The sequence below is a fragment of the Ornithorhynchus anatinus genome, chromosome 3 (genome assembly GCF_004115215.2).
Source record: "Ornithorhynchus anatinus isolate Pmale09 chromosome 3, mOrnAna1.pri.v4, whole genome shotgun sequence".
Taxonomy (NCBI): Eukaryota; Metazoa; Chordata; class Mammalia; order Monotremata; family Ornithorhynchidae; genus Ornithorhynchus; species Ornithorhynchus anatinus.
This window is the reverse complement of record NC_041730.1, coordinates 14477180-14500958: the sequence shown is the minus strand read 5'-3', so window position 1 is coordinate 14500958 and position 23779 is coordinate 14477180. Positions and strand designations below refer to the sequence as shown.

Sequence of the window (23779 nt, the reverse complement as noted above, 5' to 3'; positions counted from 1 at the left end):
ACGATTGACTAACTGATTGGCAAATACCAGAGAAAAACACGTATCACAAGCTTTACAGATGGGAAAACCGAGGCCCAGAGAAGTTAAACGACCTACCCAAAGTTCTAACCCACCACAGCCCGCGGGAGGGACGCTGGCGATAGCTCTGCCAACGAGCTAGGAGGGAAGCCTGGTGCGGGGGAAGAGAACATCAGGGTGAGGTGGGTCCCCAGGCCCCAGCCGCCTGCCAGGGGCCGCTCTCTGAGTCAGCAGGAGCCGAGTTTTCCAGCCGCCCAGCCAGCCGGCCCCCCGCGAGGTTGGGGGGAAGCGACTGGGGGAGACGTCACTCATTTCCCCTGCTGGTAGCCTTGACGAGTGGAGAGCTGGAGAACACAATTGACTCCCGGGAGGAAGTAGTTCACCAGCCGCTCGGGACGGTCTGAGGCCGTTCCTCCAGAAGGTCCCGACAGCCAGCGGCCGGAGCCCGTGTCCAGACGGGGAGGCCGGAACCAGCGACTGCCCGTCCTCTGCCCCGCGGTGACCATGGCCAAGCACCTTGGCTTTGCCCTGATTTTTTTCTCATTCTGGACGCTGAGGTTCCTGACTCAAGCCTCTTTTCAGATCAAAGGTAAGTTTTGTTTAACCATTTCTTCTTTCCAAGGGTCAGCTCCTCCCATATTCTCCTCCTATTCCACCAAATTCTCCTCCTATTCCACGAAATTCTCCTCTGAGGGGAGAGCCATTTGTAGGACCCCTGCAATCGCTTTTGTGGAAATGGAAATAGGACAGAGAGTCCACACCTAACCATAGCACTAGAAAGTGTGCTCACCTTTTCTTCGATTTGGGGATGGTGTTTGGAGGTTTCTAAGTTCCAAAACAAAATCTAGACGTTTTCCGGGAATTACTGGAAAGGAGAAACAGTGAGTCTTGATGGTGGAGAGAAAAGACTTACGTGATTAACTCTCACTAAATATTGCATTCATTTATTGAGCACTCACTGTGTGCAGAGCACTGTACTAAGTGCTTAGATGAGTACAATATAACAATAAACAGATACATTTCTGGTTTGATCTGTAGAATTCCACTTGGAGATGCCCCAGGGCACTGCGGTGGTTTATTTTCCTGGCATGGAATGTATCTACCAATTCTTTTCTGTGGTTGTATTCATTCATTCACTTGTATTTATTGAGAGCTTACTCAATAAACAGACACATTTCCTGCCCACAACAAGCTTACAGTCTATCAATCAATTGTATTTATTGAGTGCTTACTATGTGCAGAGCATCTTACTAAATGCTTGGGAGTGTACAATACAACAAAAACCAGGCACAGTTCCTGCTCACAATGAGCTTTCAGCCCATCAGTCAATCCACAGTCATATTTTCCGAGTCCTACTGTGTGCAGCTCATTGTGAGCAGGGAATGTGTCCGTTTATTGCTGTATTGTACTCTCCCAAGTGCTTAGTAGAGTGTTCTGCACACAGTAAGCACTCAATAAATATAATTGGTTGATTAATTGACTGTAAGCTCATTGTGGACAGGAAATGTGTCTCTTTATTGTTGTACTGTGCTCTCCCAAGCGCTCAATACAGTGCTCTGCACACAGTAAAGGATCAATAAATAAGCTTCAGTCATATTTGAGGAGAAAGTCTCCGCTCGGTCATGGATTTGGACCGCAGAGTCCAGCTGAGGTTACCCGACAGCACCACAGCCTTGATGTTTGTCTCAGTGTCGCCGAGATTTTGAACAGACGAGGGGCTCGGGAAGCAGGGATGAGTGGCAGGCCAGGAATCCACCAGCGCCAAGCACCTCTCAGTCAGTCAGTCAATTAATCATATTTATTGAGCGCTTACTGTGTGCAGAGCACTGTACTAAGCACCTGGGAGAGTACAATATCACAATAAACAGATACATTCCCTGCCCACAACGAGCTTACAGTCCAGAGTTTACAATCCAGACATTTATAGAAATGAAGAAATTACAGATAAGTGCTGTAGGGTTGGGAAGGGGGATGAATAAAAGGAGCCAGTCAGGGTGACGCAGAAGGGAGTGGGAGAAGAGGAAGGGAGGGCTTAGTCAGGGAAGGCCTCTTGGAGGAGATGGATCTTCTATCTGCTCCTTGGAGGAGAAGCAGCGCGGCTCAGTAGAAAGAGCCCGGGCTTGGGAGTCAGAGGTCATGGGTTCGAATCTTGGCTCCGCCACCTGTCAGCTGTGTGACTGTGGGCAAGTCACTTAACTTCTCAGTGCCTCAGTTACCTCATCTATAAAATGGGGATTAACTGTGAGCCTCACGTGGGACAACCTGATTAGTCTGTCTCTACCCCAGCGCTTAGAACAGTGCTCTGCACATAGTAAGTGCTTAACAAATACCAACATTATTATTATTCTTATTCTATAAGGCTTTGAGGGGGTGGAGGGACCCTCCCAGCTCCTCCTATGGGAAGACCCATGGCACAAGTGCCCAGGTAGCCCGTCTCAGGCCGCACTACCTGTTAAAGGGGACTGGCAAAACTTTTCTTTTGATGCCATATTTGATGAAATTGAACATTTGACATTTGATATTCACCCCACCCCCAACCCCACAGCACTTGTGAACGTACCTTGAAATTCTATATTATATAATTTATACATATATTCGTATTTATATTTAAGTATTTTTTATTTATTCATATTAATGTCTCTCTCTTCCCCTCTGGACTGTAAACTCATTAGGGGCAGGGAACTTATCTGTTAACTCTGTTGTATTGTGTTTTTCCAAGTGCTTAGTACAGTGCTCTGGACATAGTAATCGCTCAATTACTTGAATATTAGTATTAGGTGGAAAACCCTGTGATCAGATTTCCCCATTACTCTCAAAACCCCCCATATAGAACAGTTACTGTGTCTAATCTGATTATGTTGTGTCTAACCCAGTACTTAATACAGTGCTTGGCATATAATTAATGATGGTATTTGTTAAGCGCTTACTATGTGCAAAGCACTGTTCTAAGCGCTGGGGGGGTACAAGGTGATCGGGTTGTCCAGTGTGGGGCTCACAGTCTTAATCCCCATTTTCCAGATGAGGGAACTGAGGCACAGAGAAGTTAAGTGACTTGCCCGAAGTCACACAGCTGACAAGTGGTGGACTGGGATTCGAACCCATGACATCTGACTCCCAAGCCTGGGCTTTTTCCACTGAGCCACGCTGCTTCTCTACAAAAACTATTAATATTATATGTACTATTACTCATTATGGGCAGGATATGCATCCGCTAATTCTATTGTACTGTGCTCTCCTAAGCGCTTAGTAAGTGCCCTGCACATAGTAAGAGCTCAACAAATACTACTAATTGATTGATACCCTCTTACTATTATATACTATTACTACAGTGATGATGATAATAATAATAACAAATGGTCCCCTTAATAGCAATAGCCTCTCCCTGGTCAACCTACTCAATTCCCTCCACTTCTTATCCTAGGGCAGAATGCTTAGGGGAGAGTGGCCCTCTGATTCCGGGGGTCATTTGCTCTAAATGGCTATTTCAATTCCCTCTTCAGCAGAAACTGCTTCCTCTGGGAATCACACCACATGAAGAGACTGACTGCTCTTTCTCCACTTGGAAATTCAGCCCCTCATTCTTATCTCCCAAAAATGATAATTGTAATATTAGTTGTATCCACTCCAGCGCTTAGAACAGTGTTTGACAGATAGTAAGCGCTGAACAAATACAATTCTAAAAACCACACGCTAAGCATAATCGGATCAGACGCAATCCCTTATCCATGTGGCCCTCACAGTTTAGGAAGGAGGCAGAACAGGCATTGAATCCCCATTTTACAGATGAGGAATCTGAAATGCAGAGAAGGTAAATGATTTGCCCAAGGTCACAGAGCAGACTAATGGCAGCAGGATTAATGATGATGATGATAATGGCATTTGTTAAGCGCTTAACTATGTGCCAGGCACTGTACTAAGCTCTGGGGTGGATACAAGCAGATGGGGTTGGACGCAGTCCCCGTCCCACGTGGGGCTCACGGTCTCAATCCCCATTTTACAGATGAGATAACTGAGAGCCAGAGAAGTGAAGTGACTTGCCCAAAGTCACACAGCTGACAAATGGCAGAGTCGGGATTAGAACCGATGTCCTCTGACTCCCAGACCCACGCTCTTTCCATTAGGCCATGCTACTTTCCGAGTGCTTAATACGGTCCTCTGCATACAGTATGAGCTCCATAAATATAATTGATTCCTTAGAGTGGATTTGGGTCAAGACGGTTTCCTCCGTATCTCCAGCAGTTGTGTTAACTTCCCAGCAGGCGCGGGAGCGGCCTGAACAGTCACTTCTAGGCTCACATTCCCAGGAAAAACCCCAAGAACAGCCGGGAATGCGGCTCATTCCTCGTCACGCCTGCTTCTCAGAAAGGAAGCCCCTCTCATCATTCAGACTGCACCTGAAGGGACAATTCCCATTTTACGGACTTAGAGAAGCCCCTCTCATCACTCAGACTGCACCTGGAGGGACAGTTCCCATTTTAGGGACTTAGAGTCGTAGAGCTGGAAGACAGGTCTTGAGGTCAGTCAGTCCAGCCCCCTGCCTCCAGACAGGTGAAAGGGTAAACCTCTCAGGTTTTAAGGGTGTCTCTCCTCGCCCAAAGGCCTCTAGGAGTGTTAGCCACATACTCTCCCTTGGGAGCTCCCCTCCCATGTTTACATCCCAAATGACACAAACTTCTACCCTACATCTAACTGAATTCTTTCTTGCTGCAATTCAAGCCCACCTCCTTTGGTGGGAACCTCTGGAGACCGAGAAAAAAATACTAGTCTGCTTCCTCCTCTAATCACCTTTAAAGTACTTGATGGAAGTGACTCTTACAAAATAGCATTAAGAATAATATTAAGAATAATATTTGTCAAGCACACTGTGCTGAGCATTGAGCAGCGTGGCTTAGTGGAAAGAGCCCGGGCTTGGGAGTCAGGGGTCATAGGTTCTAATCCTGGCTCCACCAACTTGTCTGCTGTGTGACCTTGGGCAAGTCACTTCACTTCTCTATGCCACAGTTCCCTTATCTGTAAAAATGGAGATTTAAAAATGTGAGCCCCATGCGGGTCAATCCAATTACCCTGTATCCACCCCAGCGCTTAGAAGAGTGCTCTGCACATAGTAGTAAGTGCTTAACAAATACCATAATAATAATAAGCACTGGGCTAGATACAAGATAAACAGGTCAGAAACAGTCACTGTCTCACATGGGGCTCGCAGCCTAAGTAGAAGGGAGAACAGGTAATGAGTACCCAATTTGCAGATGGGGAGATGGAGGCACTGAGAAGTGAAATAACTTGCCCAAGGTCGCACAGCTGAAAAGCAGGGGAGTCAGCCTCTCTCCCCGTCCTAGTCCCCCAGTGACCGGGGAGATGTCATTCCTCCGGCCACTGAAATGAGGAGGAATTATTATTATTGCTATCATTATAGTATTTGTTAAGCGCTTACTGTGCGCCAGGCACTGTACTAAGCGCTGGGTTGGATACAAGCAAATCAGGTTGGACACAGTCCACATCCCACACGCGACTCACGGTCTTAATCCCCATTTTACAGATGAGGTAACTGAAGCCCAGAGAAGTGAAGTGACTTGTCCAAGGTCACAGAGCAGACAAGTGCTGGAGCCGGGGTTTGAACCCATGACCTTCTGATTCCCAGCCCCTTGCTCCATCCACTAAGCCAGGCTGCTTCTCTAATGTCAGAGGCAAGACAAGCCGGGGCGTGTATGTGTGTGTTTGGGCAGGGCGGGGGAGGCAGGGGCAGGGCGGCCAGGGGCCAGGACCCTCAGAGCCAAGAAGAGGGGTGAGTCCTAAAGCCTCCCAAATAACCATGATCTCTCTCACCAAACCACAGGCAAGAAGAGATCATCTCCTCTGTCTCCTCCTCCTATTCTTCTTCTTCTTCCTCCTCCTGCTCCTCCTCTTCCTCCTGCTCTTCCTCATCTTCCTACTGCTCCTTCTCCTCCTCCTGCTTTTCCTGCTCCTCTTCTTCCTCCTCCTCCTACTGGTCCTCATCTTCCTTCTTTTACTGTTCCGCCTCCTCCTCCTCTTTTTAATGCTCTGCCACATCCTCCATCTCCCCCTCCTGCTCCTCTCCTCTTGCTTTTCCTGCTCCCCTTTCCCCTCCTGCTCCTCCTCCTCACCATCTTCCTCCTTTCACTGCTCTACTCCTCTCTCTCTCCTTGTCCTCCACCTTACTCTCCTCTTCCTCCTCCTCCTCCTCCTCACCCCGAGACATTAATCCCGTAAAGTCCCCACCCATAGGAGGGCTTCTGGAGGGTGGTGACTGTCTCTTCCCTTACTTGCCCCCTGTACCAGGTTCAGTGCTCTGTCCTCTGTACCCAAACCCCAAAGGTGATTGGCTCTTCCTGCAATGAATAAACCAAGCGAAATTGCAAAGTCTTGGTGGACTTTTCATCAATCAATGGTATTTATCCAGCGCTTACTGTGTGCAGAGCACCGTACTAAGCACTTGGAAGAGTACACAGTACAACAGAGTTGGTAGACGCATTCCCGGCCCACGACTAGCTATACCGCCATCCTCATCCTCAACGGTGTTCACTGAGGGAGGAGCTATATCCTAAATCCTTGAGAGATCACACTAGAAGCAAGACATGCGTGTGCCCCGATTCCCTGCCTTCCGGGAGCCCACAGTCGAATGAGGTGGACGATCAGGTTAAAACGTTTGACTTTTCTTCCTTGGGTCTCCCTGAAGGGAGGAATCTCCAGCCGCTGGAGAAAGATAGGTAAAGGGACTCTGGCCATGCCCGAATTTAGTCACCTCTTCGGGATAAAGCCGGGAAAAACTGAGTTTGGAAAGCAGTCCACCCTACGCATCGGCTCTCTACCACCCCGGCTTTCTCAAATCTTTGGGCCCAATGAAACACTCCCCCACAAAACCGAGTGTAGTAACAGACCCCCCACCGCCACCCCTGCGACTCAGAAGGGGCCGCTTAATAATAAATGATAATTGTGGCGTTTGTTAAGCACTTACTATGTGCCAGGCACTGTAGTAAGCGCTGGGATGGATACAAGCAAATCATGTTGGACAAAGTCCCAATCCCACGCGGGGCTCACGGTCTCAATCCCCATTTTATGGATGAGGGAATGGATGTACAGAGAAGTGAAATCACTTGCCCAAAAAAACGCAGCAAAGTGGCAGAGCTGGGATTAGAACCCATGACCTCTGACTCCACAGCCCCCGCTCCTGATTCTGGGACCACTCCCTAAACCCACCCCAGACCTTCAGCAGGGCAGTTGGGAAAGTCTGCCCCCTCTCCCAGGAGGAAAATCAAAATTTGGTTTACACCCTGGAATCCTTTTCCCGTTGACTGGGCCTGCTGACCCCCAGAGCCACCCCGGCTCTGGACCAAGCGCTTGGGAGAGTACAATATCGTCAAAAACAGTCACATTCCCTGCCCACAATGAGTGTTTTTGCTCTAGAGGCAGGGAGACAGATGTTAATATAATTAAATAAATTACAGCTATATATCTAAGTGCAGCGGGGCTGGGAGAGGAGATGAATAAATGGAGCAGGTCTGGGTGACGCAGAAGGGAGTGGGAGAAGAGGAAAGGGGGACTTAGTCAGGGAAGGCCTCTTGGAGGAGATGGGCCTTCAACAATAATAATAATTACGGTATTTGTCAAGCACTTACTATGTACCAGGTACTGTACTAAGCGCTGAGGTGGATACAAGCAAATCGGTTTGGACACAGTACCCGTCCTACGTGGGGCTCACAGTCCCAATCCCCATTTTCCAGAAGAGGTAACTGAGGCACAGAGAAGTGAAGTGACTCGCTCAATGTCACACAGCAGACCAGTGGCAGAGATGGGATTAGAACCCATGACCTTCTGACTCCCAGGCCCGGGCTCTAGCCACTAGGCCACACTGCTTCTGTAAAGGTGAGAAATTGTCTGTAACTGTCCCCCATCAGCAGCTGCCTCCTGCAAGCAGCAGGGGAGGGACTTGGGCAGGTGACTTCCTCTCCGAGGGGTGGGTGGAAGGCCTGGGGCCCCGAGGAGGCCATCTCATCTTCCTGGCAGACACCTTTCTTCTCCAAGATTCTGGAACGCCACTTGTCTGCCGTGTGACCTTGGGCGAGTCACTTCACTTCTCTGGGCCTCAGTTACCTCATCTGGAAAAATGGGGATTAAAAAATGTGAGCCCCACATGAGACAATCTAATTACCCTGTATCTACCCCAGTGCTTAGAACAGTGCTCCGCAAACAGTAAGGCCTGAGGTCCAGGCCTTATGGAATTCTTCTGGTCCTAACCTGACCAGCCCTGGAAATTCAGTGATCCGCTTCCCACCTTCCCCCGTGAGAAGCAGCATAGCGTAGTGGATAGAGCACGGACCTGGGAGTCAGAAGGGCCCGGGTTCTAATCCTGCCTCCGCCTCTTGTCTGCTGTGTGACCTCGGGCAAGTCGCTTCACTTCCCTGGGCCTCAGTAAAATGGGGATTGAGACCGTGAGCCTCAGGTGGAACACGAACTGTGTCCGATCTGATTTGCTTGTGTTCACCCCAGCGCTTAGTAGAGTGCCAGGCACATAGGCACAGAAGCAGCGTGGCTTAGTGGAGAGAGCATGGGCTTGGGAGTCAGAGGTCTTGGGTTCTAATCCCGGCACCGCCACTTGTCAGCTGGGTGACTTTGGGCAAGTCACTTAACTTCTCTGTGCCTCAGTTCCCTCATCTGTAAAAGGGGGATGAAGACTGGGAGCCTCATGTGGGACAACCTGATGACCTTGTATCTACTCCAGTGCTTAGAACAGTGCTTGGCACATAGTAAGCACTCAACAAATACCATTATTATTATTATTATTATAGAGCTTAATAAAATGCCATTATTATAATAATTTTCACCTTTCTCGAGTATACTCTGGTGTTGATCTTCGGGTGTCTCCCCAAGAACAAGCCCCCCTACCCAAAAACCACCACTGGCCATGATGGATCACAGAACCGTGGGCGAGCAGGAGCCGGCGGCCATCTCGACCAGCCCTTAATTGCTTATCTACACTAAGTGCTCAAAAAATGCTATTCCTACCACTCTTACCGCTAATAGAGAAGCAGCGTGGCTTGGTGGAAAGAGCCCGGGCTTGGGAGTCAGAGGTCGTGGGTTCTAATCCCGGCTCCGCCACCTGTCTGCTGTGTGACCTTGGGCAAGTCACTTCACTTCCCTGGGCCTCAGTTCCGTCATCTGTAAAAATGGGGATTAAAAAATGTGAGCTCCACATGGGACAACCTGATTACCCTGTATCTACCCCAGCGCTTAGAACAGTGCTCTGCACATAGTAAGCGCTTAACGAATACCAGAATTATGATTATGATTATGATTATTAATGCCAAGGGTTTACTCCAGCGTTCCGTCCACGGCTGGCATTCCACAGCTACCTCTGACTGATTCCGTGTAATTCGTTCCTCGGGCAGATCTCGTCACCCCGGAGTGCAGGATTAAGGGTATCTCGCTCATCAAGAAATCCCCCGGCTTGAATTTCACGGAAGGCAAGGAAGCCTGCAGGATGCTAGGAGTCCAGCTGGCCAGCAAAGACCAGGTGGAGGAGGCCAGGAGGCACGGTTTTGAGACCTGCAGGTATGTGCGGGGGAGAACAATGTACCGCGCCCCCGGAGGCACTCAGTACATACCCACAGACCAGACTATTGAGGTCTTACGTCCACCCTAAGCGGCTCTGCCTCGGCGTGGAGTTGTGGAGAAGGAAGGGGAGTCAGAAGGTCCTGGGTTCTGATTTCGGCTCCACCCTTTGTCGGCTGTGTGACCTCGGGCAAGTCACTTCACTTCTCTGGGTCTCAGTTACCTCACCTATAAAACGGGGATTGAGGCTGGGAGCCCCAGATGGGACGGGGACTGTGTCCTACCGTATGTACTTGTATCCGTGGCAGCGCTTACTACAGTGCCTGGCACATAGTAAGCGTTTAACAAACACCACCATTATTATTATTATTATCCATTTCTCTAGTTCTCCTTCAAGCCTGGAACTCCCTCCCCTTTCATATCCAACAGTCCACCACTCTCCCCATTTTCAAAAACCTTCCAAAAATTACGTCTCCTTCAAGAGGCCTTCACAGACTAAGTCCCTGCATGGACATTGCCCATAATAATAATAATGGTGTTTGTTAAGCGCTTACTGTGTACCAGGCACTGTACTAAGCACTGCGGTGGATATGAGAAAATCAGGCTGGACACAGTCCCCGTCCCACGTGGGGCTCACAGTCTTAATTCCCATTTTACAGATGAGGGAATGGAGCCCCAGAGAAGTGAAGTGACTGGTCCAAAGTCACTCAGCAGAGAAGTGTGGAGCTGGGATTAGAACCCAAGTCCCAAAGCCCGGGGCTCTATCCACTAGACCATACTGCTTCTTGGCTGTGTAGAACTTCATCAATGTAACCTATTGGATAAAGCACAGGCCTGGCAATCAGAGGACCTGGGTTCATTCATTCATTCATTCAATAGTATTTATTGAGCGCTTACTATGTGCAGAGCACTATACTAAGCGCTTGGAATGAACAAGTCGGCAACAGATAGAGACAGTCCCTGCCGTTTGACGGGCTTACGGTCTAATCGGGGGAGACGGGCAGACGAGAACGATGGCGATAAATAGAGTCGAGGGGAAGAACATCTCGTAAAAACAATGGCAACCAACACTGCCATTTACCTGCTGTGTGACTTTGGGCAAGTCACTTCGTGGTTCAGTGGAAAGAGCCCGGGCTTGGGAGTCTGAGGTGATGGGTTCTAATCCCGGCTCTGCCGCTTGCCAGCTGTGTGACTTTGGGCAAGTCACTTCTCTGTGCCTCAGTTACCTCATCTGTAAAATGGGGATTAAAGCTGTGAGCCCCACGTGGGACATCTTGATCAGCTTGTATCCCCCCAGCGCTTAGAACAGTGCTTTGCACATAGTAAGTGCTTAACAAATACCACCATTGGTATTATTATTCTCTAGGCCTCAATGTTCTCAACCGTAAAATGGGGATGAAATACCTCTTCTCCCTCCTCTTTAGACGGTGAGCCCCGTGTGGAGCCGGGACTATATCAGACCTGATGAATTTGTATCTACCCCAGAATTTAGACCAGTGCTTGACTCATAGTAAGCACTTAACAAATACCATAAAAAAGCACTTTGATATTCACCCCAACCTTTTATACGCTACTATTTCCCCTACCCCTAATCTACTTTAATATCTGTCTCCCCCGTGGACCTTCAGCTCCTCGTGGGCAGCGATGGAGACTACCAATTCTATTGTTTCGTGCCCTTCTCAAGCACGTAATGCCGTGCTCTGCACACAGTAAATGCTCAATAAATTAACGTGACGGATTGATTAATGGATCTCTGTTGCAGCTTCGGCTGGGTGGCCAGTGAGTACCTGGTCATTTCTCGGAATACCGCAAACCCCAAGTGTGGAAAGAATAAGACGGGCGTGGTGGAGTGGAGAGTTGATCGGAGCAAGGAACATTTTGTCTACTGTTACAATGCATCAGGTCAGTGGGTCACCGGCCGGTTTGGGATCGGGGAAGCGGCGTGGCCTGGTGGAAAGAACGAGGGGCCCGGAGTCAGTGGACCCGTCACTTGTCTGCTGTATGGCCTTGGACAAGTCACTTCATTTCCCTCTGCCTCCGTTCCCTTATAAAATGAGGCAGTGTGGCTCGGTGGAAAGAGCCCGGACTTGGGAGTCAGAGGACGTGGGTTCTAATCCCGCCTCTGCTGCTTGTCTGCTGTGTGACCTTGGACAAGTCACTTCACTTCTCTGTGCCTCAGTTACCTCATCTGGAAAATGGGAATTAAAAGTGTGACTCCCACGTGGGACAACCTGATTACCCTGCACCTACTCCGGCGCTAAGAACAGTGCTTGGCACACAGTAAGCGCTTAACAAATACCATAATTATTATTATTTCACAATACCTGCTCTCGATCCTACTTAGACCGTGAGCCCCATGTAGGACAGGGACTGTGACTGACCCGATTAACTCGTATCTACCCCAGGGCTTGGAACAGTGCTTGACACATAGTAAGCGCTTAACAGAATACCATAAAAAAGGTTTCTTTGCTCCAAACATTGGGACATCTCTCTCTTTCTCAAAAGCCCCAAGTGGTTCCTGAACTAAGAGATAAAGCACTGAGAGCAAAAGGCATCAATCAATCAAGTAATCAGTGGTATTTTTCGATCAATCAATGGTACATACTGAGTGCTTACTATGTGCGGAGCACTGTACTAAGCACTTGGAAGAGTACAATACAACAGAGTTGGTAGACATGCTCTCCTTCCACAATGAGCTTATTATTAGTGTTATATTGTACTCTCCCAAGCACTTAGTACAGTGCTCTGCATACAGTAAGTGCTCAATAAATACAGTTGAGTGAATGAATTGCAGTCTAGAAGGGAGCTCACTGTGTACAGAGCGCTGCACTAATAATAATAATGACAATGGTATTTGTTGAGCGCTTACTAAGTGCCAAGCACCGTACTAAGCACTGGGGTGGATATGAGATAATCAGGTTGTCCCACATGGGGCACACATTCTCAATCCCCATTTTACAAATGTGGTAACTGAGGCACAGAGAAGTGAAGTGGCTTGGCTGAGGTCACCCAGCAGACAAGTGGTGGAGCCGAGATTAGAACCCACGTCCTCTGACTCCCAAGCCAGGGCTCTTGCCATTAAGCCTCGCTGCTCCTCACTAGTCACTGTGGAGTTGGGAGACATAATCCCTGCCCTAAAGGAGCTAGCAGTCAGTCTACTATGAGCAGAGCACTGTACTAAGCGCTTGGGAGAGTACAATACAACAGAGTTGGGGGACACAATCCCTGCCCTCGGAGCTTAAAGTCTAAAGGAAGAATAGCATGCTTTCCTCTGAAAAGAGATAATAATAGTTAATGATAATTGTGGTATTTGTTAATTCATTCAATCGGATTTATTGAGCACTTACTATGTGTCAGGCACTGTACTAAGTGCTGGGCTGGATACAAGCATATCCGGTTGGACATATTGTCCCACATGGGGCTCACAGTCTCAATCCCCATTTTCCAGATGAGGGAACAGAGGCCCAGAGAAGTGATGTGACTCTGCTGCCTCTCTACCCCCCTTCACCTCCCCTCAGCTAAGCCCCCTTTTCCCCCCCTTTCCCTCTGCTCCTCCCCCTCTCCCTTCCCCTCCCCTCAGCACTGTGCTCGTCCCCTCATTTGTATATATTTTTATTACCCTATTTATTTTGTTAATGAGATGTATCCCCTTGGTTCTATTTATTGCTATTGTTTTAATGAGATGTATATCCCCTTGATTCTATTTATTGCTATTGTTTTTGTCTGTCCGTCTCCCCCGATTAGACTATAAGCCCGTCAGCCGGCAGGGACTGTCTCTATCTGTTGCCGATTTGTTCATTCCAAGCGCTTAGTGCAGTGCTCTGCACACAGTAAGCGCTCAATAAATACTATTGAATGAATGAATGAACTTGCCTAAGGTCACACTGCAGACAAGCGGCAGAGCCGGGATTAGAACCCAAGGCCTTCCGACTCCCAGGCCCGGGCTCCAGGCAGAGTCTTGCACGAAGCGGGATTCCCGTCACTTTTTTACTGTCAGACCTCGGTTGTCATGGCTTCGTGTAAGCAAGCCGCCTCAACTGCAGGAGGGCCAGGGGAAAAGGTGTCAGGGTCAGAGTTACGGCTGTGTCCGGTACTTTGCGTTCAATCCTGGGGATTACTGAGTCACCTTTCCGTGACTCAGATTAGGGAAATCTTGGAAGGAGACCCCCAGAAATCAGAAGCCCAGATCTGCGTGGCCGAAGCAAAGTCCTGCCATGTTAATGATAATAATCATAATGATGGTATTTGTTAAGCGCTTACTATGTGCCAAGCACTGTTCTAAGCACTGGAGTAGATACAAGGTCATCAAGTTGTCCCCCGTGGGATTCACAGTTTCCATCCCCCTTTTGCAGATGAGGGAACTGAGGCTCAGGGAAGTGAAGTGACTTGCCCAAAGTCACCCAGCTGATAGGTGGCGGAGCCGGGATTAGAACCCATGACCTCTGACTCCTAAACCTGTGCTCTTATCCTCTAGACTGTAAGATCGTCCTCTAAGCTTGGAAGCTCATTATGGACAGGGAACGTGTCTGCTAATTCTGCTGTATCGACCTCTCCCGAGCGCTGAGTACGGTGCTCTACCCTTAGTAAGCACTCAATAAATAGCATTGATTGATTGGTTGATCGATCATAATAATAGTGAAATCTTGCTCCCTGTTTGGCCAACCCGGGCTGATCCAGGCTGGGAGGAGCAAGGCAGGGTGAGAAAAAGGCTCAGTTGTTGTCGGCTGGCGGAACGGCCAGTCAGTCGTTAGCCACCAGTTAGCCAGCTGCCGAAGCAGTGATGGCAAGGGGTCTTTCTTTCTTTTTTGCCATCTGCTCCTTCCTCCAAACCGAGTTTATCTTTCTGGCGGGCCTCAGCGGGGCTTTACAGGAGACAGCGGGAAACAAAGCAAAACAACTTTCTGCCGCCTAACTATTTTTTTATTTTCTGTGAATGAAAAATGCGTCATGTGGAGAGCCACCGGGGACTCAGAGAAAAGGCCTGTCATTTCCCCTCATTATGAAATGAAAAGATGGATTTGGCTGGTTACCGCGGTGACTGGAGGCCAGCCTTCAGGGCCCCAGGTGGGCAGTCAGTCGATCGTATTCATTGAGCGCTTACCGGGTGGAGAACGTCGTCCTAAGTGCTCGGGAGAGTTCAGGATAACAATAAACGGTCGCATCCCCTGCCCACAAAGAGATTACAGTCTAGAGGCAGCCCCAGCCCCAAGCTCTTCTAGACTCTCAGAACTAGAGGCGAGTGAGAGGAGGAGAGCCAGAAAGGAAGGAGAAGCGTGTGAGCAAGCTCCGCCACTTGTCTGCTGTGTGACCTTGGGCAAGTCACCTAACTTCTCTGCATCTCAGTTCCCGCATCTGTAAAATGAGGGTGAAGACTGTGAGCCCTTTTGTGGGACAGGGATGGTGTCCAACCCAATTATCTGGCATAATAAAAATAATAATAATCATGATGATGGCATTTGTTAAGGGCTTACTATGTGCCAAGCGCTGTTCTAAGCCCTGGGGGGATACTAGGTAATCAGGTTGTCCCATGTGGGGTCCCAGTCTTTGTCTCCCATTTTACAGATGAGGTCAATGAGGCACAGAGAAGTTAAATGACTTGCCCAGAGTTACACAGCTGACAAGTAGAGGGGCTGGGATTGGAACCCATGACGTCTGACTCCCAAGCCCGTGCTTTTTCCACTGAGCCATGCTGCTTCTCGTGTCTACCTCGGGGCTTAGAATAGTGTGTAGCACACAGTAAGCACTTAACAAATACAGTTATTATCATTAATGATATTTTTGGTGGCAGGTGGGATGGGAGTCCCTGGGGATCACAAGCAGATTGCGAAGGGACAAGTCTCTTGGTGGAGGGGAAAGGCGGGGGGCATCTCACCCGCAAGAAACTACTTCAGGACTTTATAGTTATCCCTGCACAGTAGTAGAGTGGCCTAGTGGAAAGAGCTCAGGCCTGGGAGTTACAGGACCTGGGTTCCAATCCCGGCTCTGCCACTTGTTTGCTGTGAGACCTTGGGCAAGTCACTTGCTTCTCTGTACCTCAGTTCCCTCATCTGCAAGATGGGGATTCAATACCCGTTCTCCCTCCTATTTAGACTTTGAGCACCTTGCAGGACAGGGACTGTGCCCAACCTAATTAATTTGTATCTACCCCAGTGTTTGACACGTAGCACATCCTTGACAAATACCATGAAAACACTACAATTATTATTATTATCGTTGTTGGGGTGGTATTTTAGGAGGGATTTTTGTCAGTCAATATCTCAATCGTATTTATTGAGCGCTTACTGTGTGCAGAGCCCTGTACTAAGCACTTAGGAGAGTACAACATAGCAATATAACAGACACATTCCCTTCCCACAGTGATCTGACAGTCTAGAGGAGGAAAAGGATTTGAAGGTGGGTGGGGAACGTGACTGACAACGTGGCTCAGTGGAAAGAGCCTGGGCTTCGGAGTCAGAGGTCATGAGTTCGACTCCCGGCTCTGCCACTCGTCAGCTGTGTGACTGTGGGCAAGTCACTTCACTTCTCTGTGCCTCAGTTCCCTCATCTGTAAAATGGGGATTAACTGGGAGCCTCACGTGGGACAACCTGATTACCCTGTATCTCCCCCAGCGCTTAGAACAGTGCTCTGCACATAATAAGCGCTTAACAAATACCAACATTATTATTATCATTATTCTATATCCTATTCTCCCAAGTGCTTAGTACAGTGCTCTGCACACAGTAAGAGCTCAGTAAATACCACTGATCGAACAAGCGGAAGTGGGGAGAGCAGTGGTCTGTCTGATGTGGGAAGAGAGGGAGTTGGAAGCATGCTTAGAAAAGTAGTTGATGTGCAATAAATACTTAATAGATACCATAAAAAAAGAAAAAAAACAGGGTTTTCCAGTGGATCGATGTTGGTGGTTTCATCTAGTGAGGAAGGAACGTTAAAGAGAGGGTTTAGGGAGAAAGGTGAGGAGTTCAGAAAACAAAAGTATGAAAGTACAAGGTATTATTAGTCCCATTATTGCTGTGTGACCATAGAAAAATCCCTTGACTTCTCTGGGCTTCAGATTCTATTGAAATAATAAAATCTGCCTCTCCATTCTTCACCAGAACATCCTGAGCAGACTATTGAGAACACTTACATACATGTTCGTAACGTGTATTTTAAATTATTTGTCTTATATACAGCTGTCTCCCCCTTTAGACCGTAAGCTCGTTGTGGGCAGAGAATGCCTCTACCTACTTTATGTTGTCCTCTCCCATGTGCTTAGTACAGTGCTCTGTACACAGTAAGCGCTCAAAAAATACCACTGACAATGATGATGATGATGATGATGAGAGAGATACTGTAAAGGAATATGTGCAAATAAAAGTATTATAGCAATGACAGATATGATTTTTAAATTGGCATTTTTCAAAGAAAGAAAATTAGGCTTGAATAGCCCAAACTATCTGGCTGCTAATCATAAATCTGGATTCTGCTGCTATAGACTGATTCAGCATCTTAGAATGATTTTTTAAAACTAGTATTATTATCGCTGTTGTTGAGTTGATTCATAGTCTGAGATCCAGTATGTTAATGATAGTTATTCCTTGCCAGCGATCCCGGTGGGTTGCAATTTTTAGCAAATCTCGCTGCCAACTGCCCGACTCAAGCACAGCAGGGCCTCAAAGCCAAGGTTTTGTTTAGAGCTGGAGCCTTGAGTGGAGGGAAAGGAAGCGGGGAGGAGCAGCATGGCCTAGGGGAAAGAGCCTGGGGCTTAGGTGTCGGAGGACCTGGGTTCTAATCCCGCTCTGCCAAATGCTTGCTTCGTGTGACCTTGGGCAAGTCACTTCATTCGTTCAACTGCGTTTATTGAGCACTTACTATGTGCAGAACATTGTACCAAGCGCTTGGGAGAGTACGATTTAATAAAAAGACACATTCCCTACTCCAAGAGAACTTTCTTCTGCATGCCTCAGTTCTCCTGTTGTCCCTCCTACTTAGACAATGAGCCCCACATGGGACAGGAACTGTGTCCAACCTGATTCACTTGTATCTATCTCAGCACTTCAAACAGTGTTTTACACAGAGTAAATGTTTAACAAATACCATTAAAAAGGGTGGGGGGAGAGGGGGCTGGGGTCCCAGCTTTGGGGAGGAGGAGACCTCTAGGATTTCGATTCAAGAAACCGCCAGTATGAGTAGAAGCTATATTGGTATTTGTATTTGTTAAGCGCTTACTATGTGCCAAGCACTGTTCTAAGCGCTGGGGTAGACACAGGGGAATGAGGTTGTCCCACGTGGGGCTCACAGTCTTAATCCCCATTTTACAGATGAGGGAACTGAGGCACAGAGAAGTTAAGTGACTTGCTCCCAGTCACACAGCTGACAAGTGGCAGAGCTGGGATTCGAACTCATGAGCCCTGACTCCAAAGCCCGTGCTCTTTCCACTGAGCCACGCTGCTTCTCCAAGCTAGTAGAGAAGCAGAGAAGCTAGTAGGGAAGCAGAGTGGCTTAGTGGAAAGAGCCCGGGCTTGGGATTCAGAGGTCATGGGTTCTAATCCTGGCTCTACCACCTGTGAGCTGTGTGACTGTGGGCAAGCCACTTCACTTCCCTGTACCTCAGTGACCTTATCTGTAAAATGGGGAATAAGACTGTGAGCCCCACGTGGGACAACCGGATAACCTCGTATCTATCCCAGCGCTTAAAACAGTGCTCGACACATAGTAAGCGCTTAACAAATGCCATCATCATTATTATTAGCCCTGTAACTCTGTGAACATCTCCATTTCCCCGTAGACACTTGGATTGATTCGTGCAACCCGGAAACATCCAGTACCACCTCCACCGAGGACCACGGAATTACCCAGACTGTCTCCTCTGCCACGGAGTATAATGTCACGGACGCCACCCACTTGAGCGCTTCCCCTCCTCCGCGAGGAAGAAGGACAAAACTGATTTGTGTAACAGAAGTCCTTTGGGAGACGACTCCATTAATGAAAGATGAAGTGACGTCACCCACGGGAAGCCAAGCTGCATTTAAGAATGAAGGAGTTGTCTTTGGAGGTAGTGACCAAGTACTTTTTTAAATCTATATTTATACATTTATTTATAGATATCTTGTATCTAACCCAGCACCTAGTACACTGCCTGACATAGAGTAAGTGCTTAACAAATATCACAATTATTATTATATATGTCTACGTGATAATAATGATAATGGTATTTGTTTAGCACTTACTATGGGCCAGGCACAGTATAGCACAATTATTATTATTATTATTATGTATATATACACACATATATGCATATATATGGATATATAATAATAATAATGGCATTTGTTAAGCACTTACTATGGGCCAGGGACTGTATTAAGCACTGGGGTGGATACTGGAAAGCAGCGTGGCTCAGTGCAAAGAGCCTGGGCTTCGGAGTCAGAGGTCATGGGTTCGACTCCCGGCTTTGCCACTGGTCAGCTGTGTGACTGTGGGCAAGTCACTTCGCTTCTCTGTGCCTCAGTTACCTCATCTGTAAAATGGGGATGAAGACTGTGAACCTCACGTGGGCCAACCTGATTACCCTGTATCTCCCCCAGCGCTTAGAACAGTGCACATAGTAAGCGCTTAACAAATACCAACATTATTACAACCAAATCAGGTTGGACACTGTCCCTGTCCCACGTGGGGCTCAAAGTCTCAATCCCCATTTTACAGATGAGGGAACTGAGGCACAGAGAAGTGAAGTGATTTGCCCACGGTCACACAAAGGACAAGTGGAAGGGCCAGAATTAGAACCCATGACCTTCTGACTCCCAGGCATGTGCTCTATCCACTACACCATGCTGCGTCTCTAAGATTTGTGGGGTTTCACTGAGACATATATGCTCATTCATTGTCAGTCCTATTTATTGAGCGCTTACTGTGTGCAGAGCATTCTCCTAAGCACTTGGAAGGTACATTTCAGCAATAAAGAGAGACAATCCCTGCTCACACCAGGCGGACAGTCTAGAGGGGGTGAACGGACATCAAAACAGATGAATAGAATTATCGACATTTACACACACATACATATATATAATAATTATAATGATGATGATGGCATTTGTTAAGCCCTTACTCTGTGCCGAGCACTGTTCTAAGTGCTGGGGTAACCACAAGGTAATCAGGTTGTCCCACGTGGGGCTTCCACTCTTAATCCCCATTTAACAGATGAGGGAACTGAGACATAGAGAAGTTAGGTGACTTGCCCAAATTCACACAGCTGGTAAGTGGAGGGGTCGGAATTGGAACCCACAACCTCTGACTCTCAAGCCCGGCTCTTTCCACTAAGCAATGCTGCTTCTCTCTCTCTCTCTCTATCTATCTATATGTACATATATATATATATAAATCAGGTTTCTTGGCTACCAATCAATCAGTCAATACTGACAACTTACCATGTGCAAAGCACGGTACTAAGTGCTTGGGAGAATCCAATGCAACAGAATGAACATGTTGCCTGCCCATCTGAGTTTACATTCTAGAGAGGGAGACAGACATCAAAATGAATGAATATGTAACCTGTCATCTATAAATTGAAGACGTGCACATAAGTGTTGAAGGGTTGGGGGTGGAGTGAATATCAGATGTCCAAAGGTCACAGATAAAAGTGCGCAGACGATGCAGAAGAGAGAACAAACCAGGGTAGACACCGCATGACCAGGGTGAACACAATCCCTGTCCCACACGTGGGGCTCACAGACTTAATCCCCATTTTACAGATGAGGGAACTGAGGCACAGAGAAATCAAAGGACTTAACCAAGGTCAAACAGCCGATAAAGGGCAGAGCCAGGATTAGAATCCAGTTCCTCTGACTCTTTTCACTAGGCCACATTGCCTCTCCGTGCTGCTGAGCATTGACCCAAAGTTAAGAGCTTAGACAGGGGTCTGCATACGATTGATGGAATGAATGAATGAATTGAACGAATGAAATTCTGGCTGAATTAGGAATCTCCAGTCCGGGTCCGGGCCAAACTGGTGGCCATAATCGAGCAACGTCGTCACTGAGAAACAGTGAGGGCTAGTGGCTAGACCCCGGGCCGGGGAGCCAGAAGGACCTGGGTTCCAATTCCGCCTCCTCCACCAGTTCGCTGCCATGTGACCTTAGGCAAGTCACTTCACTTCTTTGGGCCTCAGTCATCTCATCTGTAAAATGGAGATTAAGATTGTGAGCCCCAAGCGAGACGGTGTCCAACCTGATTGATTTGTATCTCCCCAGCACCTAATCTTGATTCTATTTATTGCGATTAAGTTGTCTTGTTTTTGCCCGTCTGTCTCCCCAATTAGACTGTGAGTCCGCCAGTAGGCAGGGATTGTCACTATCTGTTGCCAAATTGTACATTCCAAGCGCTAAGTACAGTGCTCTGCACATAGTAAGCACTCAATAAATACTATTGAATGATTGAATAATACACTGCCCGGCACATAGTAAGCGCTTAACAAATCCCATTTTTTCCCAGGTTTGCCCACCACGCTCCTGGTGCTCGCCCTGACCTTCTTCGTCGCTGCCGCTGTCCTCGCTGTCTGTTACGTCAAAAGGTGGGTACTCCAGGATTCGACACCCCGCCCCCCAACCCAGCCGGCTCACTCCTCATCATGGCGTGGGGTGAAATAGCCAGAAGCAGCGTGACTTAGTGGAACGAGTCAGGGGACCTGAGTTCTAATCCCAGCTCTTCTACTCGCTTCCTTTGTAAACTCGGATACAATTCATTCCCCTGGGCCTCAGTTTCCTCATCGGGGAAATGGGGATTCAATACCTGTCTTCCCTCCCCCCGTAGAATGTGTCTCTCCTGTGGGTCAGGGACTGTGTCTGACTTGATTGTTTTATATCTCCCTCAGCATTTGGTGCAGCTCGGCCCAGGGTAGTAACGATTAATAATAATTATAATGTTGGCATTTGTTAAGCTCTTACTCTGTGCAGAGCACTGTTCTAAGCGCTGGGGGAGAAGCAGCGTGGCTCAGTGGAAAGAGCATGGGCTTTGGAGTCAGAGGTCATGAGTTTGAATCCCAGCTTTGCCACTTGTCTGCTGTGTGGCCTTGAGCAAGTCACTTAACTTCTCTGTTACCTCATCTGTAAAATGGGGATTAAGACTGTGAGCCCTAAGTGGGACAACCTGATTCCCCTGTGTCTACCCCAGCGCTTAGGACAGTGTTCTGCACATTGTAAGCGCTTAACAAATGCCAACATCATTATTATTATTATTATCATTATTATTATTAATATACAGGGTAATCAGGTTGTCCCAGGGGAGGCTCACAGTTAATCCCCATTTTACAGACGAGGGAACTGAGGCACAGAGAAGTGAAGTGACTTGCCCTCAGTCACACAGCTGCCAAGTGGCAGTGCCGGGAATTCGAATTATATTATACTCTACTTATAGTATTTGTTAAGCGCTTACTACGTTCCAGGCACTGTACTAAGCTCTGGGGTGGATACAAGCAAATCGGGTTGGGCACAGTCCCTGCCACACAGGGGTCACAGTCTCAATCCCCGTTTTCTTCTTCTAAGCCTTCGAGTCATTTCCGACCCAGAGCGACTCCGTGGACCCACCCGGTCATAAAGTCGTTCTGATATGTGTAACCAATCCCCATTTTACCGATGAGGAAACTGAGGCCCAGAAAAGTGAGGTGATTGGTATCTCCCCCGGGGGCATGCGGCTTAACACTACAATTATGATTATTTTTAGGAACAGGGGTAATGTCATCAATTGTGAATGCTTTGGATGGGAGAGTTACCTCAGTGGACAGGCTCAGCAGGAATTCTCAACACAGGTGGCTAACGTGGGTGGCAAAGATCCCGGCGGCTACTGAGGTGGCTACCCTGGCTACTCTGGCCCAGCACTAGCACTGGGTTTGGAAATCTCTGTCCATAAATGGCAGCGGTAACAGTGTGACTTTGTGGAAAAAGCCCAGACCTGGGAATCAGAGGACCTGGGTCCTAATCCGGGCTCCGCCACCGATCTGCGTCACCTTGGGCCAGTCGCTTCATTTCTCTGGGCCTCGGTTTCTTCGTTTGTAAAATGGGGATTAAAAACACACGCCCCCTCCTCCTTAGATGTGAACGCCAAGTAGGGTAGGGACTGTGTCCATTCTGATTATCTTCTATCTACCCCTGTGCTCAGTATAATGCGTGGCACAGAGCTCAGGGCCTAATGAAGCAGTGTGGTCTAGCGGAAAGTGCCCAGGCCTGGGGGTCAGAGGACCTGGGTTCTAATCCTCCCGACTATAAACTCGTTTTAGGCCGAGAATGTTTCTGCTATTGTTAGGATATACTGACAAGATAATCAGGTCTGACACAGTCCCTGCCCCATTTGGGTTTCACAGCCTAAGTAGAAAGGACAACTATTTTTAATCTCCATTTTACAGACGAGGAAACGGAGGCACAGAGAAGCAGCGTGGCTCAGTGGAAAGAGCCCGAGCTTGGGAGTCAGAGGACATGGGTTCGAATCCGGGATCTGCCACTTGGCAGCTATGTGACTGTGGGCAAGTCACTTAACTTCTCTGTGCCTCAGTGACCTCATCTGTAAAATGGGGGTGAAGATTGTGAGCCTCATGTAGGACAATCTGATTATCCTGTATCTACTCCAGTGCTTAGAACAGTGCTTTACACATAGTAAGCACTTAAAAAATACCAATATTATTATTATTATTATTAAGTGACTAGGCCAAAATCACTCAGCAGGTGAGTGGCAGGGCCAGGACACGGAAATGAGGGAAGAGGTTTCTCATTTCGCTTTTCAATTCGTCTTCAAAGGTACGTGAAAACCTTCCCGTTTGCCAACAAGAACCAGCAGAAGGAAGTAATCGAAACAAAAACTGTGAAGGAAGCTAAGGGTAGTACTGATGTTCCCGAGGAGGAAAAGAAGAAGAATGGTAAAAAACAAGAAGAGCCGAAGACTCCCCCAAAAGTCACAGTAAAATGCATGGAAGCGGAAGTTTAAATGGAGCGGGCCTTATCGGAAGGTGTTGGGTCCCTGACGACTTAGGTAACGCACTGGGACGTTTTGTTTTTTGTTTTCATGGTATTTGTTAAGCGCTTACTCTGGGCCAAGCATTGTGTGACGTTCTGGGGTAGATGCAAGCTAATCGGGTCGGACAGAATCCATGTCCCATATGGGACTCACAGTCTTAATCCCCATTTTACAGATGAGGAAACTGAGGCGCAGAGAAGTTAAGTGATTTGA

The 23779-nt window shown here is 47.9% G+C and overlaps 1 protein-coding gene across 1 annotated transcript; it reads left to right on the top strand.

The window, feature by feature from the left end:
- Positions 1-331: 331 nt before the first annotated feature.
- On the top strand, positions 332-23696 carry LYVE1 (lymphatic vessel endothelial hyaluronan receptor 1). The gene is made up of 6 exons (XM_029059389.2): positions 332-607; positions 9423-9585; positions 11348-11487; positions 18354-18620; positions 21056-21134; positions 23350-23696. Exons 1-6 carry the CDS (start codon positions 523-525, stop codon positions 23534-23536), a joined length of 921 nt encoding a protein of 306 aa, XP_028915222.1. The 5' UTR covers positions 332-522; the 3' UTR covers positions 23537-23696.
- The last annotated feature ends 83 nt before the right edge of the window (positions 23697-23779 follow it).